This window comes from Oncorhynchus tshawytscha, linkage group LG28 (genome assembly GCF_018296145.1).
Source record: "Oncorhynchus tshawytscha isolate Ot180627B linkage group LG28, Otsh_v2.0, whole genome shotgun sequence".
NCBI classification, from domain to species: domain Eukaryota; kingdom Metazoa; phylum Chordata; class Actinopteri; order Salmoniformes; family Salmonidae; genus Oncorhynchus; species Oncorhynchus tshawytscha.
Genome location: NC_056456.1, coordinates 3,699,623 through 3,718,498, shown reverse-complemented (window position 1 = coordinate 3,718,498; position 18,876 = coordinate 3,699,623). Strand labels below are relative to the sequence as shown.

Genomic DNA, 18,876 nt, shown 5'->3' with positions numbered 1-18,876 from the left:
TACTGAGCATTGCCCTGAGAAGATGAAATACCCTGGACAATTCAAACTCTGTCTTATCTGCTTGTAAGTATTTATGAGTCTTACATTTGAGAGATATTTGTAAGACACTGAAATTAGCCACATTTTGCAGAGTCCATCTTTATATGTCTATTTCATATAAACTCTGTGCAAAATTCTTTCAAAACTATGTTTAAGCTGAGGAAATATCGATATCAAGATATTGCTGTAGAGTTTAGCCTGGTGGAACCAGCCTGATCGCTGCATTCACCTTTGGTTTCAATGATGAATGCCACTTGGGCTCCCAAGTGGCGCAGTGGTTTAAGGCACTGCATCTCAGCTTGAGGCGTCACTACAGACAACCTGGTTCGAATCCAGACTATCACAACCGGCCGTGACTGGGAGTCCCATAGCCCCTGGGAGTTTGGCCGGTGTAGGCCGTCATTGTAAATAAGAATTTGTTCTTAACTGACTTGCCGAGTTAAATAAAGGTTAAATAGATTTTTTTAATGCAGAGATCAGGCTGGTTCCATCAGGCTAGCAGAGTTGATGTTAATCGCAATACAAGAAAGGGTTACCAAATGTTTACAGGCTGTGCTTATGACGAGCTGTTGAGCAAAAGGTGACTTACTGGGGTCCTGCTGGCCTTGAGGCTGCCATGTTTGATAAGTAGTCCCCCATCCTCCTGTCATGAAGGTCTGGGCTCCACTGCCACAACTTATCAAGACAGAAATCAGAAAGAGCTACAGCAACACAAAAAAATGCACATAGGTACAACCGACAGGGGCGAACAGAAAGTCTGACTTACTTTTGATGAGTTGCAGGGCCTTGAGTGAAAGGGCTAAATCCAAAATTATTGTTGCTCACTATTCCTGAACCCTGAAAAAAAAAACGATACATTCAACACTGTTAACCAGAGTAAATAACACCAGGTTGAATAAGTTGAAATCACGGCAGTATTTATTTAGTCGACTAACAGTTAATAATTAAAACGTTTAGAAAAGTTTAACAATTTGCCTAGGTAGTCCTGTTGACTTATCACTAGAACTGCCAGGCCTTTCAGCCTATAAGTATCTGCTAGAGAATGTTAGCATACGCATCGATGGACCTCCCATTCTAACAGTCTAATAAACAAATTACATATACAGTGCATTCCGGCAAGTATTTAGACCCCTTGACTTTTTGTGATGTTACAGCCTTATTCAAAAATGTATTTATTTAATATATATATATATTTTTTAAAATATGTAAATACTCAATCTACACACCCCATAATGGCAAAGCGAAAACAGGTTTTTCTTTCCTTCTTTACATAAGTATTCAGAGCGTTGCTACGAGACTCTAAATTGAGCTCTAGTCAGGAAAGAGGGAAAGATGAACGGAGCAAAGTACAGAGACATCCTTGATGAAGCTCAGGACCTCAGACTGGGGTGAAAGTTAACCTTCCAACAGGACAATGATCCTAAGCACACAGCAATGCAGGAGTGGCTTCGGGACAAGTCTCTGAATGTCCTTGAATGGCCCAGCTAGAGCCCGGACTTAAACCTAATCGAATATCTCTGGAGAGACCTGAAAATAGCTGTGCAGCGACGCTCCCCATCCAACCTGACAGAGCTTGTGAGGCCCTGCAGAGGAGAATGACAGAAACTCCCCAAATACAGGTGTGCCAAGCTTGTAGCGTCATACCCAAGAAGACTTGAAGTTGTAATCGCTGCTAAAAGTGCTTCAACAAAGTACTGAGTAAAGGGTCAGAATACTTATGGAAATGTGATATTTCAGTTCAGAACATTTCTAAAAACTTTTTTATTTTCTTTGTCAAACTATTTAATCCATTTTAGAATAAGGCTGTAACAAAATGTCAGGGGGTCTGAATACTTCACGAATGCACTGTTATGCTATCAGAAAAACAACAATTTGGTTGTGTTTATGAAGGTCTTAGGTAACAGAATAAAAACATATTTTAAAAATAAATTAATAGCATTTTCAGTAGTTTCTTAAAAACCAAAAACCACTAGTTCAAGAGTTAAATCCATCAAAGAAATTTGTTCTAATTTAGTTAGTGCAGGTCTAAAGAAACATTGTGGAACTAAGAAAATGTATATTTTAATCAGATTACTAGTCTTTGCTTAGTGGCCTGAGAAACACTGTCGCGCGAGTGCTGAACGCATGGACAGTGCTATTATTCAATAGTGTTTGTTTGGAAATAGAGCTGCACCTCTAGAATATTGAGTTATTTGACAAAGTAGAATCTGCAAAATATGCTCTTTCTGATACGTTTAACCTGCATGAGACTCTTGAGGAGGATTTGATAAAGGAGTTGCTCCTTTCCCTGCCTCTGTCAATTCCAAGCTGCACCCATCTCGTCATGTACAATCAGGCAACTGATAATATTGTCACTCATCAGACTATTGCCAATTTAATCTAACTCTTATTAAGTGTGAAATTTGTTTTGGTTTAGTTTAGGTGTAGTTTTAAAAATGGGCCGGCTTCGCAGGCTGTCTGGCATCATTCGCTTCCCGTCGCTCATCAACTCGGATAGAGTCAGGGATCTGTTCTGCATAATTCTAAAGGCCTACTGTAACACGCATCATTCAATCCCGTCGCTCATCAACTCGGATAGAGTCAGGGATCTGTTCTGCATCATTCTAAAGGCCTACTGTAACACGCATCATTCAATCCTGTCACTCATCAACTCGGATAGAGTCAGGGATCTGTTCTGCATCATTCTAAAGGCCTACTGTAACACGCATCATTCAATCCCGTCGCTCATCAACTCAGATAGAGTCAGGGATCTGTTCTGCATCATTCTGAAGGCTGTACCATGTTTCCCTTACAATATACTTGATTAGTACTAGAGTTATAGTAAATACAGTCTAATAACATCTTCATAAAGAGAATGTTATCAACCCGCAAGGCACGGAGACAAATTATTTGTTATAAACACGAGTGCCAATGCTGATAAACAGGCATAACACAAATTTAAAGAATTGAATTGCATAAAGAAATATTTGTGAAAATATATTTTCAGGACAAGATATGAAAACAAGTAATTTATTGGTTGTATCAGACTCTGTATTGAGCCTTTACGCATTAATTCATTCAGTGAGGAGAGAAATACGTACAAAATCAAACGCCAGTGGCCAACGGCAGATGTAGTGTTAAAGGCACTTGGGCTTGGGGGAACTTTTTCCAACAACTACTTACTCCGATCTTGTCATCGATGAGCTGGCGTGCTAGTTCCATCTGTTGCGGGGTGCCTCTGATGGAGAAGATGCGGACATTGGGGTCGGTGTTGTGAGGGGGGTTCCTCTGCAGCTCCACGTGGGCTCCAGACTGCTGGTTGATGCTCTTGATGGTATCTCCGCCTGGACAGACAGCACATCACATCACATGAGACTATGCACGGCTGGGAATAACACATCCTTGGTCATTCTTTGACAGCGCCCTTGTCGTTTGTGTGCAATAGTGTTGGGCCGATATATGATATCGAGTATCGTCAAAATTTGACCTAGACAATATATGGTTGAAATATCGTAATGTGCAAGACGATTCTCTACTTGAAGTTTGTAAATTAAAACAGTGCAGTTCTCTCAGTTGGGCTGTATCAATATGTTACAAATTAAGCCTACATTAATTAACTAGTTCTTATTTTATTGCTTTGAGAGTATTTTTCATGAAAAGCAACCATAATATCATAAATAAGCACAAAAATAGCAGTGTAGTATTATTTAGTCATTAAAGGAAAATACCACTCCCTGTTTTTTGGTATTTGTTTCATTAGTCCACTGTTGATACAGAAATGTTTTGCATGTCAGAAATCAAGTTTTCAAGATGTAAAACGTTCAAAATACAGAAGGTTTCACAGTATGAAACCATGTTTTGCAAACTTGATTGCTGACATGCAAAACATTTTTAGGACTGTATCAACAGTGGACTAATGAAACAAAAAACAAAATATACACTGAATAAAAACAAACGCAACATGTAAAGTGTTGGTCCTATGTTTTATGAGCTGAAATACTAAATCCCAGAAATGTTCCACAAAAAGCTTATTACTCTCAAATGTTGTGGACAAAATTGTTTATGCCAGCAGCCCTCCGGATGCTGGCCCGCTTCTGGAACCAAGGCAGAGAACGTTTAAAAATAGAAAGAAAAGAAACTGCTACATTATAATGCTATGTCAGAACATCAAAAGTAGGTTACTTGAATATCAAATCGATCTCCTTTAATGCCGGGGGTACAATACACGACTTCCGAAATCCTAAAATCTCTGAGCCTCTCACATTAAACGACCGTCTTTCCAGTAGTTTGTATAGCCAACTTAGTGGAGTGCAAACTAAACAGGGGGGGGGGTCACACACTACAAGATTCTTCACTTGGTTGTGATACCACGCTGATTCACGAAAACAGTATGATGTGTTTAGATGTTTAACCTAGCTAGAACCAGCTGTGGTTTAAAGTAGCCTCAAACGTTTTCAGTAAGACATTAACGCTTCCATAAAGAGTTGAAATATCTAGCCAATACATTTTGAATTGAATAACATTGCTTGTGAATTTCAGAGCTGTAACGATCTGACACTTTGGATAAAGGTATGCTAGTTGTAGTCTAAACATTCTGGGCAATATGTCGTCATCTCACAGGCTTCTTCTCTAGCGAGCTCTCGCTATTGCTGATCACAGTTCTCAAAACTTGTCATTGCACATCTCACACTAAATCAAATCAAATTTATTTATATAGCCCTTCTTCAGCTGATATCTCAAAGTGCTGTACAGAAACCCAGCCAAAAACCCCAAACAGCAAGCAATGCAGGTGTAGAAGCACGGTGGTCAGCAATAGCGAGAGCTCGCTAGAGAAGAAGCCAGTGAGACGGTGGGAAAAACTCCCTAGAAAGGCCAGAACCTAGGAAGAAACCTAGAGAGGAACCAGGCTGAGGGGTGGCCAGTCCTCTTCTGGCTGTGCCGGGTGGAGATTATAACAGAACATGGCCAAGATGTTCAAATGTCCATAGATGACCAGCAGGGTCAAATAATAATAATCATAGTGGTTGTAGAGGGTGCAACAGGTCAGCACCTCACAGGTAAATGTCAATTGGCTTTTTTTCATAGCCGATCATTCAGAGTATCTCCACCGCTCCTGCTGTCTCTAGAGAGTTGAAAACAGCAGGTCTGGGACAGGTAGCACGTCCGGTGAACAGATCAGCGTTCCATAGCCGCAGGCAGAACAGTTGAAACACTACATGAGCTATGCAGATTGTAAAAATATCGGGATGTCTGGGATGGCTCAAAGACAGGATAGGTAGCCCTCGGATCTAGACTCAGGCCCACTCACATTAAACAAGTGTTGGTGACGGCCGCGCACCTCAAGTAGGCAACGGCATGGGGATTTTGTATAGAGTATGAACTGAGGGAAAAGAAAGCAACCAATAACATTTCTAACAAAAAATATAAAATATAGTAAGAAACCTTTTCCTAGTTGGTTAAAATCATATGATGCACACCAGATGATAACATTAGGATCATGTCATGGGAAACACTTATCTATTCTATCATTTAAATTACAAAACATAGACACCTGACGTTTTCACTCACTGTATGTTGACTTTGCAGTGGTGCTGGAGATGAATTTGATGTAATAACATTAATTTGATCAACTAGTCCTTCAAATGCATTCAATACATAAACACGGTGCATTTCTAATATTATGAATCAATGGCCGAGAGGTCTGGCGTTTAACAAAATACACTGAGGTGTAAGGGAATGTTGTATGCTTATAAACTAAAAAAGGCTGCAAAAAAAGTCCACAGCTTTCCCATAATTTGCAAATAAATTCTATAAAAATCCTACAATGTGATTTTCTGGATTTTTTCCCCTCATTTTGTCTGTTATAGTTGAAGTGTACCTATGGTGAAAATTACAGGCCTCTCATCTTTTTAAGTGAGAGAACTTGCACAATTGGTGGCTGACTAAGTACTTTTTTGCCCCACTGTAAGTGTAACAAATGTATAACCACAACACACTTTGTAAAGGGTTTATAAAATGTGGTATAACTGACACAACCACCAATGTCAAATGTGACAAAACGCACTGTTAAATATGACAAACCTGTGCTTTATAAATCATATTAAATTGAGGCTTAACAGGCTTAACAAAAGCATATAACCCTGTCATGCCTCTTGGTAGAGCATTGCAATGCCAGGAGATATTGGGTTTGATACCTGTGATCACCCAGGTATGGCCGTTTAAAATCTGTGAATATTTTTTGCATACTTCACTTTTTTTTCCCAAGTTCAGTTTTCCAGGTTTCGGCTTTCCCAAATTTCAACAAACCCTGGTCTATACAGTATGTCACAGAAAACCTAAAGTGACTGATCCAAGTCAGCCAGAACCAACACATAAAGTAGCACAAGTGAGGGGTTACATTTTACTCTTACAAGCTTTTCAGATTTCAACATGTTAAAATTTGTATACCTTACACCTTAGATCAGTGTTACCCAACTCTGGCTCTAGAGTACCCCTAACATCACATATTTTTGCTGTACAAACGGACAACAACAAAAAACTGACAGGCGACCACTACTGCAGGTAAAATGTGAAGTTTTGCAAGGGACAGGTCATGGATTCTATTAAGGGCCATGGTAACAGGAGACATATGGTCTAGGGTTTGGGAGAAGCTAATCAAAGTCATTGTTTTGAAATTTTTGTCAGCTGAGTAAAAGTTACACAATTTAACTATTTTCCAAGTAATGCTTCTCTGTCATTGGATAATCTTATTTTTTCGGGAAAAGTAGACACCAAGCAGACTTAGTGTGTAAATCTTAATGCGGAACTTAGAAAATTGTTAATTGCAGTTTAATTTCTCGTCAGGCACACCCAGGTATAGTATGGTTTTCCCAAAACAAACCAAAACCTTGGTTGCTAAGAAAATTTACAACAAAACAGACCTTCTAAACGCAACAAAAAAAGAAACATCCCTTTTTCAGGACACTGTCTTTCAAAGATAATTCGTAAAAATCTAAATAACTTCACAGATCTTCATTGTAAAGGGTTTAAACACCGTTTCCCATGCTTGTTCAATGAACCATAAACAATTAATGAACATGCATCTGTGGAACGGTCGTTAAAGACACTAACAGCTTACAGACGGTAGGCAATTAAGGTCACAGTTATGAAAACTTAGGACACTAAAGAGGCCTTTCTACTGACCCTGAAAAACATGGTCCCTGCTCATCTGTGTGAATGTGCCTTAGGCATGCTGCAAGGAGGCATGAGGACGGCAGATGTGGCCAAGGCAATAAATTGCAATGTCTAATGTGAGACGCCTAAGACAGCACTACAGTGAGACAGGACGGACAGCTGATAACAACACCTGAACAGGACCGGTACATCCGAACAGCACACCTGCGGGACAGGTACAGGATGGCAACAACAACTGCCCGAGTTACACCAGGAAAGCACAATCCCTCCATCAGTGCTCAGACTGTCTGCAATAGGCTGAGAGAGGCTGGACTGAGGGCTTGAAGGCCTGTTGTAAGGCAGATCCTCACCAGACATCACCGGCAACAACATTGCCTATGGGCACAAACCCACCGTCGCTGGACCAGACAGGACTGGCAAAAAGTGCTCTTCACTGACGATTCGCAGTTTTGTCTCACCAGGGGTGATGGTCGGTTTCGCATTTATCGTAGAAGGAATGAGCATTACACTGAGGCCTGTGCTCTGGAGCGGGATCGATTTGGAAGTGGAGGGTCCATCATGGTCTGGGGTGGTGTGTCACATCGTCGGACTGAGCTTGTTGTCGTTGCAGGCAATCTCAACGCTGTGAGTTACAGGGAAGACATCCTCTTCCCTCATGTGGTACCCTTCCTGCAGGCTCATCCTGACATGACCCTCCAGCATGACAATGCCACCAGCCATACTGCTCGTTCTGTGCGTGATTTCCTTGCAAGACAGGAATGTCAGTGTTCTGCCACGGCCAACAAAGAGCCTGGATCTCAATCCGATTCAGCATGTCTGTGACCTGTTGGATCGGAGGGTGAGGGCTAGGGCCATTCCCCCCAGAAATGTCCGGGAACTTGCAGGTGCCTTGGTGGAAGAGTGGGGTAACATCTCACAGCAAGAACTGGCAAATCTGGCGCAGTCCATGAGGAGGAGATGCACTGCAGTACTTAATGCAGCTGGTGGCCACACCAGATACTGACTGTTACTTTTGATTTTGATCCCCCCTTTGTTCAGGGACACATTATTCCATTTCTGTTAGTCACATGTCTGTGGAACTTTTTCAGTTCATGTCTCAGTTGTTGAATCTTATGTTCATACAAATATTTACACACGTTAAGTTTGCTGAAAATAAACGCAGTTGACAGTGAGAGGACGTTTCTTTTTTTGCTGAGTATAGTTGGACCTGGCAGAGTGTGTGCTGAAAAGATGGGAGGACAAGACAGTAGTGTACAGGGACCCGCTCTCCCATGTACAACTTCCAAGACGACCACCCAAGAACATAGCCAGTTTTCCAAGACCAGACATAGCGGAGATTGTAGCTGCAAACCGATCCCGATTCCTGCCCCTTACAACTGTAGCTGGAAAAGGAGAAAACTAACGTTCCCACTCCATAATCACAGCCATCACACAAATGCTAATCAAAACCAGTTCAGGCCAACTAGAACATATTTCTTGATGTACAGAATAGTAGCAAACTACTCAAGTCAGTATCGCAAATTTCAAAACATTTTGTGAAATGCCTTTCTTGCAACCTCTTATCAATATCAACGTAGTACTATAAAATAAAGGTAGATCAAAAACACACAACAAAGATAAATAAGAACATGAGAAATTAGGTAAGCTATATACAGGATGAGTTGCAGGCTTACAATGATGGCAAAAAACAACATTTGAGAGTGCGCTGACCCTGGTGTTAGAGGGGTACGCAGCTGGAGGTTGAATGTTTGAAGGGGTACGGCACAATAAAAGTTTGGGAACCACTGCTGTAGAGAATCCCCTCTGTACCCTCTCTTTGACCCTGAAAGTAAGGGAGAGTTTGTCACAATGTCTGGAACTCTCTTAGAAGGCTCCCTAGTAACCTCCCTAACAACAGAGGTGTGAATTGCCCTCTCCTGCAAGACAATCGTTAGGCTCTGGTTGGGTGACGGTAAACTACTTGATGCAGCCTGATATAATCACAAATGTCTGGAACTCTCCTAGAAGGCTCCATAGTAATCTCCCTAACAACAGAGGTGTGAATTGCCCTCTTCGTTAAGCTCTGGTTGGGTGATGGTAAACTACTTGATGCAGCCTGATAATCACAAATGTCTGGAACTCTCCTAGAAGGCTACCTAGTAACCTCCCTAACAACTGAGGTGTGAATTGCCCTCTCCTGCAAGACAATCGTTAGGCTCTGGTTGGGTGATGGTAAACTACTTGATGCAGCCTGATAATCACAAATGTCTCCCTAACTCCCAGGGTCAGAGAGATGGTCCAGAGGGAATTTTCTACAGATACTGTCAATATATTATTACGGATTTCATCTGTGAAATAAAAGTCATACATGTTCTTCATTCCTCAATTGTAAATGTTAAAGTCTACAATGCATCATTATCCCTCAAAACAATTGGAAGTGATAATACTGTTTCTGGTCTTGTTATACATCCATAGCACAGGTGTCAATTGGGATTTTTCAACACTATGTGTTGCATGTATAGTACGGACTATTTGATCTTGTACACATTGACAACTAAAAGTAGAATTGCAGTATAAAAGCAAAACATATAATGAGATAAAGAGATATAGAAACTAACGGAAGGGAAAGGTGATGAGCCATGGGTGGAAGGTTGTTCAAAGGATTCTGATGGCGTCATCTGCCTTCTTGAATCCAGCATAGACATCAGTGGGGGAGGGGTAGTTGTTGCTCTTTAAGCCTCAAGTCTATATTGCCAAGAAAACAAATGGTAGAAAAAAAAGTCAGCTCGCTGTGTGAAAGCAGAATAACACTAGGTAGGCCTACTAATGAACATATAGGTGACTAATGACATATGTGACTCGTTTCAGGAAACTAGGCGTATGTCGTAAGTCACTACTTCACAGGAGAGCCATTTGAAAGTTTCTTTGCATCAAATATGCATTTTTTGGCAGAAATGCCTTCTGGAAGATGTTAACTTTCATGTGCCTTAATAACAAACTTGTAAATACACATACAATAGTTAAATTACGAGTGTAGTTGGTTTAGCCATGGAAAAAGCCAGCAACCTTCCCACTAGCAATGATTGGCTGAGATAATGAGTGGGCAGGACATGCCGAGAAAGGAGATCAGATTGGTCTGCCATATAGAAAGCTTCTGTCTATTTGAGCTGGTCAGTCTGTGTAGGTAATCCTGTCCAACGCAGATTTTAAATAAAATGTATTGTGTAATGGAGCTGCATAAGTGTTGACTCCAAAAAGTGGAGTATGATCGCTAAAAAGGTGAAGAAAACACCAGTCTCCGGATTACATCTTCAAACTATGGGCAACCATGGCATGGCATCCGTGACAGGGAGACGTGTCCATCATGCATGATGTAGTATATGGTAAGATAGTCTAGCTAGCTACATTTTCAGATATTACACATTTCTAATTTTGAAAGAAAGTGGTTTCATTTCAAGCTAAAGTGTAGTGTAGTGTTAGCTAGCTAGCTAACTGGCTTTAGCTGACTGGCTCCCGAGCTAACGTTACGCGTTTGTTATTATTCGTATCCCAGAGCCGTTTGCATGGCTAGTTCGCGCCTAATGTTAGCTAGCTACATTGAACCTGGTTGAACCTACTTACCCAGCAGATTCATGCAGGGTAGTAACGACATGATTTGGCGCTATGCTCATTGTTGTTTAATTAGCTAACGTTAGCTGGCTGGCTTGCTAGCTAATGTTACGTGACGTGTATGATCTTACACATCGTTTACCTAGCTAGCTACCTGTCTTAACAAGACTCCACTATGCAAGTAACCATTTTGGGTGCATTTGTAAATTCAGTCCGAGTATGCCAGAACGCAGAATAACTGATGAATTTTCAAACGCATAACGCTCGTTTAATATAGCCGGCGTCAGTAAACGTCGGTAAAAAAAGCGTAACAAAATTGTTGCCAGCAGAGCTGGTGTCACGCCCTGGTCAAAGTATTTTGTGTTTATCTTTATGTATTTGGTCAGGCCAGGGTGTGGCATGGGGTTTTTGTAATTGTGGTGTGTTTGTCTTGGGGTTTTGGTGGTGGTATTGGGATTGTAGCTTAGTGGGTTATCTAGCAAGGTCTATGGCTGTCTGGAATGGTTCTCAATCAGAGGCAGGTGCTTATCGTTGTCTCTGATTGGGAACCATATTTAGGCAGCCATATTCTTTGAGTTTGTCGTGGGTGATTGTCCTTAGTGTCCTATGTGTACTCTCGGTTAGTTTGCACTAGATAGGCTGTTTCGGTTTTGATTACGTTTATTGTTTTGTGTAGTGTTCGTGTTTCTTTATTTGATTAAATATGAATCTCAATCGACACGCTGCAGTTTGGTCCGACTCTCCTTCATCACCACTAGAAAACCGTAACAGAATCACCCACCACCAACGGACCAAGCAGCGTGTTAACAGGCAGCAGCAGCAGGAGCAGCAGCAGCTGCAGTGGGAGAGGCTGCACCACCTGGAGAAATGGACATGGGAGGAAGAACTGGACGGTGAAGGACCCTGGGCTCAGCCTGGAGAATATCGCCGCCCCAAGGAAGAACTGGAGGCGGCGAAAGCTGAGAGGCGCAGATATGAGGAGGCAGCACGGCGTAGCGGATGGAAGCCTGAGAATCAGCCCCAAAAATTTCTTGGGGGGCTCAGGGAGAGTGTGGCAGAGTCAGGAGTCAGACCTGAGCCAACTCTCCCTGTTTATCGTGAGGAGCCAAGGAGGAGACCAGAACCAGAGCCGGTGTTGGAGGTGAGCGAAACAGAGACTGTGAAGGAGTTAATGGGGAAATTGGAGGAGAGAGAAATGAGGGAGTTGCTGTGTTGGTGCTTTTTGCATGGAATTCGCCCGACGGAACGTGTTGGGGATTTGATGGCACCTGGGTTAGCGCTCCATACTCGTCCTGAGGTGCGTGTTAGTCGGCTGGTGAAGTTGGTGCCAGCCTCACGCACCAGGCCTCCTGTGCACATCCCTAGCCTTGCACGTCCTGTGCCAACACTGCTCTCAAGATCTCCAGTACGCCTTCACGGTCTAGCCCATCCTGTGCCACCTCCACACTCCAGTCCTCCGGTAGCAGCTCCCCGCACCAGGCTTCCTGTGCGTGTCCTCGATCCAGTACCACCAGTTCCAGCACCACGCACCAGGCCTTCAGTGTGCCTCGCCTGTTCAGCGCAGCCAGCGCTTTTCTCCTCTCCTGCGCTGCTGGAGTCTCTCGCCTGTTTAGCGCAGCCAGAGCCTGTCTCCTCTACAGCGCTGCCGGAGCCTCCCGCCTGTTCAGCGCAGCCAGAGCCTTCCTCCTCTACAGCGCTGCCGGAGCCTCCCGCCTGTTTAGCGCAGCCAGAGCCTTTCTCCTCTCCTGCGCTGCCGGAGTCTCCCGCCTGTTCAGCGCAGCCAGAGCTGCCAGTCCGCATGGAGCAGCCAGAGCTGTCAGTCTGCATGGAGCAGCCAGAGCTGTCAGTCTGCATGGAGCAGCCAGAGCTGTCAGTCTGCATGGAGCAGCCAGAGCTGTCAGTCTGCATGGAGCAGCCAGTCTGCATGGAGCAGCCAGTCTGCAAGGAGCAGCCAGAGCTGTCAGTCTGCATGGAGCAGCCAGAGCTGCCAGTCTGCAAGGAGCTGCCAGTCTGTAAGGAGCTGCCAGTCTGCACGGAGCCGCCAGAGCTGTCAGTCTGTAAGAAGCCGCCAGAGCTGTCAGCCTACATGGAGCAGCCAGAGCTGTCAGTCTGCATGAAGCAGCCAGAGATGTCAGTCTGCATAGAGCAGCCAGTCTGCAAGGAGCTGTCAGTCTGCAAGGAGCTGTCAGTCTGCAAGGAGCTGTCAGTCTGCACGGAGCTGTCAGTCTGCAAGGAGCTGTCAGTCTGCAAGGAGCTGTCAGTCTGCAAGGAGCTGCCAGGCTGCAAGGAGCAGCCAGTCAGCACGGAGCCGCCAGAGCTGTCAGTCTGTAAGAAGCCGCCAGAGCTGTCAGCCTATATGGAGCAGCTAGTGCCGCCAGTCTGCCCAGCGCCGCCAGTGCCCCCAGTCTGCCCAGCGTCACCAGTCTGCCCAGCATCGCCAGTCTGCCCAGCACCGCCAGTCTGCCCAGCGCCGCCAGTCTGCCCAGCGCCGCCAGTCTGCCCAGCGTCGCCAGTCTGCCCAGCGTCGCCAGTCTGCCCAGCGTCGCCAGTCTGCCCAGCGTCGCCAGTCTGCCCAGCGTCGCCAGTCTGCCCAGCGTCGCCAGTCTGCCCAGCGCCGCCAGTCTGCCAGTCAACCAGACTCTTCCAGATCTGCCAGTCAACCAGACTCTTCCAGATCTGCCAGTCAACCAGACTCTTCCAGATCTGCCAGTCAACCAGACTCTTCCAGTCAACCAGACTCTTCCAGATCTGCCAGTCAACCAGACTCTTCCAGATCTGCCAGTCAATCAGACTCTTCCAGATCCGCCAGTCAATCTGCCAGTCAACCAGGATCCGCCAGTCAGATCAGACTCTTCCAGGATCCGCCAGTCGGCCAGGATCCGCCAGTCTGCCAGGATCCGCCAGAACTGCCAGTCGGCCAGGATCTGCCAGTCGGCCAGGATCCGCCAGTCTGCCAGGATCCGCCAGTCTGCCAGGATCAGTTAGATCCGCCATTCAGCCAGGATCCGCCAGTCTGCCAGGATCCGCCAGTCTGCCAGGATCCGCCAGTCTGCCAGGATCCGCCAGTCTGCCAGGATCCGCCAGTCTGCCAGGATCCGCCAGTCAGCCAGGATCCGCCAGAAGTGCCATTCAGCCAGGATCCGCCAGTCTGCCAGGATCCGCCAGAAGTGCCATTCAGCCAGGATCCGCCAGTCTGCCAGGATCCGCCAGTCTGCCAGGATCCGCCAGTCAGCCAGGATCCGCCAGTCAGCCAGGATCCGCCAGTCTGCCAGGATCCACCAGTCAGCCAGGATCCGCCAGAAGTGCCAGTCAGCCAGGATCTGCCGGAACCACCAGCCAGCCAGGATCTGGTAGATCCATCAACCTGCCTGAGCTTCCTCTCACTCCTGAGCTTCCTCTCACTCCTGAGCTTCCCCTCACTCCTGAGCTTCCCCTCGGTCCTGAGCTTCCCCTCGGTCCCGAGCTTCCCCTCGGTCCCGAGCTACCTCAGTCCAGTGGGGCCCGTTGTTAGGTTTCCTAGGCCAAGGTTAGCGGCGAGGGTCGCCACTCAAGGGACACTAAGGAGGTGGACTAAGACAATTATGGAGTGGGGTCCACGTCCAGCACCAGAGCCGCCACCGCGGACAGATGCCCACCCAGACCCTCCCCTACAGGTTTAGGTTGTGCGTTCGGGAGTCCGCACCTTAGGGGGGTTCTGTCACGCCCTGGTCAAAGTATTTTGTGTTTTTCTTCATGTATTGGGTCAGGCCAGGGTGTGGCATGGGGTTTTTGTAATTGTGGTGTGTTTGTCTTGGGGTTTTGGTGGTGGTATTGGGATTGTAGCTTAGTGGGTTATCTAGCAAGGTCTATGGCTGTCTGGAATGGTTCTCAATCAGAGGCAGGTGCTTATCGTTGTCTCTGATTGGGAACCATATTTAGGCAGCCATATTCTTTGAGTTTGTCGTGGGTGATTGTCCTTAGTGTCCTATGTGTACTCTCGGTTAGTTTGCACTAGATAGGCAGTTTCGGTTTTGATTACGTTTATTGTTTTGTGTAGTGTTCGTGTTTCTTTATTTGATTAAATATGAATCTCAATCGACACGCTGCAGTTTGGTCCGACTCTCCTTCATCACCACTAGAAAACCGTAACAGCTGGTTAGACTGTTCTCGTGTTATCCAGAGGTAAAAAAATCATCGGCCAGAGCGTCAAGCTTGCGCTCTGAACGATCCGAGAGCAAAACGAGATGGGTGGGGCTAAAGCTTAAGAGGGTGTGAACGATGCTGAATAGGTATAGACAAAGAAGAGCCCTTCACTAGGTACTAAAACATTCAAAGGACATTTTCTCAAAGGTGAATTTTACAAGTTGATCAACTTTCAAAGCAGAATTACTTTCCCATTGTTCCTAAAAACGCAGTGTATGATATACCATTTTGTAGCTCTGAGTCTCTACGTTTATACAATGTAAAAATAAAATGTAAAAAATCTATACATAAGACCGATTTGAACCGGTCGGGTCACATATTTGACACAGCCTATGAATACTGTAACGCTGGGAAGTCTATGTATAAAAATAAACTACTTTACTGACAGCTGGCCATTAGGTCCCTCAGGCCGAGGTCTCTTCTTCCAGTTTATTTTCCAGTTTATTTTTGGCACATGGAAAAGAAGTTTCTACATCGGCTGGGTTTATGAGAGCTGGAAAATCATTGTAACTGGTTACACAAAGTAGGCGGGGCTCTCAGATCAACGTCTCGTTGCCGGACAATTCTAGGTTCTTCACAGGTGGCATAAGTAGGTCCCACTCCGTGCAGCAAAGACACTTGTCTTCAGTAGGCATTGAGCACTGGTACACCACCAATTTCCAGATGTCTCGAGTTGGGACATCTGCCTGAGCCGTTGCCTGCTCCGTTTCTCTCTCTCATTTCTCTGTAATCTTCCATCTGTTGAAGTTCCTTGTCTGTGTATTTCGGTTCAAGTAACGTCTGCAAATTCTAGCATTTCCTCCTTGTGTGATTGTATACAACTTTGTTATACATTTTATATTGAAGGTAATACATTTTTTGTCCTCTATCAACTTAATTGGGATTTCCTCAAGGCCCCATTGCGACATCACTTCGATTCACTGTAAATGCAATAATGCAACTATTGACACAGATCAGCTACTTTGACCACTTTGCAGCAACTTAGACAAAAAGTGTTTACACCGTCGTCTGCTGTTTGAACAAAAAAAACTATATTCTGATAAAAAGCTGTTTTAGTAACTGAATCAACATTTTCTGTAACTTGACTCAAGGCTGTAATTGCTGCCAAAGGTGCTTCAACAAAGTACTGAGTAAAGGGTCTGTAATACATTTAAAAAAATGTTTTGCCTGTTTTTGCTTTGTCAATGTGGTATTGTGTGTAGATTGATGAGAGAAGAAAACAATTTAACGTATTATTACTTTTTAAATCCTTTATCAACATATAAAATTTGCATAGTATAACTCAGGCTATCCTAACTTAAAATAATTTAAACACGTATCAACTATAACTATTGATGGGTTCTGAGTTCTAAACTTGAAATGAATGAAGTATCCTTATGTCCCCGAGAGAGAGAGGGGAATGTAGAATATTTACATTCTGTCAGAACATGGTACGCCTGACGTATCCATTATAACAAGCTACAATTAGGAAAGACTGATCTCTGGTGGACAAACCAGAAACGTTCTGTCGACAATCTACCCAGCAGATGAGCCGGCGACCACAGAGAGCCAACAAAGGCATACACTTGTAACAATGGACCAAAACAAGAGACCAGTTCCAGACCGCAATCACTCCACTACTAACCACACCCACACCACTACTAACCACACCCACACCACTACTAACCACACCCACACCACTACTAACCACACCACAACCACTGAGCAGAACCATAAATATTTACCACACAACTACAGACCACAACCACACAACAATGGCCCAAAACTAGAGAACAGTTACTGACCACAATCACTCAACTATTGACCACAACTGCTAACCACATGACTTTTGACCACAACTAAAGCACACAATTCCTGATGACAACCACTGACCAACACAACAACTACTAACCACGTAATTACTGAACCACACAACTACTGACCACAACCACTTGACTGGGGGAGACGTCTTCATAGCTCAACAAATTCCTTAGATTTGTGTATCTGTTTCAGACCGAACAGCCAACACTAAGATTTTGAATGCATCCCCAGTCTGGACGACCTGGAATGACACAGAACATTTCTAATGCTCACTAGCTTCGTCCTTCTCAGGATCATGCTCTGTGCTCTAAATAACTCAACTGGCAAGTGTACCTGTCTGTAAAAAGACTCCTCAAAGACCCCCCAATCTGTACACCTCTGATTGGATAGAGCGAAGCTTTCTCCGTTCACTCGATTCATACTTCACCCGATCACTTCACATCGCACTTCGTTCAGTTTTCACATGCAACAACTGTAGTTTAGACCACAACAACTAACAACTGTTCTAGGTAGATCCAAAAAGGGTTATATTGCCTCCTTCATATATGTCACCCCTAAAGGTTCTGTTCATACACTGAACGAAAATATGAACGCAACATGTAAAGTGATGGTCCCATGTTTCATGAGCTGAAATAAAAGATCCCAGAAATTTTTGTTATGCACAAAAAATTTATTTAGCTCAAATTTGGTGCAAAAAATACCAAAACTATAGACCACAACAACTGAACCACACACCTACTTGCCAAAACAACTGACAACTACTGACCACAACTACTGAACACACTTACTTACCAAAACTACTGACCACAACGAAAAAAATGACTGACCACTCAACTACCATGAACTACTGCTACTCACCACTACTGACTAGGGATGGGCATTTGAAATGATTTCACTATTAGAATAATAAAACAAATTAAAAACAGATTCCACAAAAATAATTTTAAAGAACTTTAGCCCCACAACTTCCCTTGTAAAGTTACCAACTAGTTAATATTATTATTAGGTGTGCTCGCTGAAGTCAAAGCACAACTCTAGATTTCTTACATACTCTTCATGTTATTATTTGGTTTCTTTAGCCCGCTCTAGAGCTTCAATTATTAACAAAAAAAAACAACTTCCAAATGTCCAGACTGCTCCAACTCGGATTGCTTGAGTAGATACTTCAAGGCATTTATACTTTTTGAACTATAAAAATATTTAAATGAGCTCCCAAAGCATTTCAAATTGATATTTTCTTTACAAAAATGTATATTTCCCAGTTGTCAGGGTCACATCCAAATGTAGGGGAATGTATATGATTAAATATGAAACTATTTGTGAGAAGATGAAATGTGATGTTATAGTCGTCTAAATGAGAAAACGTTTTTTTTTTTCATGTAAAGTTAATCCAGTCAGTGGCCATTCCCCCGTGAGTACAGACATTATACCCAAATGTCATGGAAAGCCCCTTTCCACAGAGTTCTCGCTTAGTTGACTAAACGCTGTAGTTAACTACCTTTGTCGTGATGATGTCGTGATGATGCCCTAGCTAAGGCGCAACTACAAAATAAAAGCAAAGACAGTATTAAGATAGCCTAAAACTGCTACTCCAATAGATATCCCTGATCACACTTGATGTCATGGCGAAGTTGGCTAGCTGGCTAAACAAGTAATCGGGTCTAATGGTTGTCTCTGGCCGAAATGAACAAGTAATCGGGTCTAATGGTTGTCTCTGGCCGAAATGAACAAGTGCAGGCTGTCAAATCAAAGGGCATTCCTTCGAACTAAAGTTGTTTTTGACAAAAAATGAAAAAGTGTCAGTTTGTCACGTTCACAAGGTTGAAGTAATAACATTCCTTAATACTTAAGGAAAATAGTTCTAGGACAACGGGGGCGGTAGGGAGAAATGTGGTGGTGTTTTTGTCTTACAGTAATGTTATACTATGCTGTTGTGTAGAATACTATCATTATGTGATCTAACTTTATTAAATGAACACCATTCGCATGAGTCGTCTGTTCTCTACGCGCCCGCTGTCAACCGACCCAAAACACAAGTACACCCCCCACCCCCCTCGCGGCAAGCAAACTCACTAAATGGTCAGGCAATAGAGTGAGCATGAATAGAGTGAGTCA

At 43.9% G+C, this 18,876-nt stretch overlaps 1 protein-coding gene across 3 annotated transcripts in view; it reads right to left on the bottom strand.

Moving 5' to 3' along the window:
- LOC112226516 (far upstream element-binding protein 3) overlaps positions 1-18,876 on the bottom strand; it is a 73,788-nt gene that overhangs the window by 21,126 nt on the left and 33,786 nt on the right. For all 3 annotated transcript variants that reach the window (XM_024390873.2, XM_024390874.2, XM_024390871.2), the window contains exons 13-15: positions 3,202-3,362; positions 806-876; positions 629-714 (exon numbers count right to left, since the gene is read on the bottom strand). In XM_024390873.2, the coding sequence (XP_024246641.1) occupies positions 629-714; positions 806-876; positions 3,202-3,362 (318 nt within the window). The remainder of the gene's footprint in view (positions 1-628; positions 715-805; positions 877-3,201; positions 3,363-18,876) is intronic.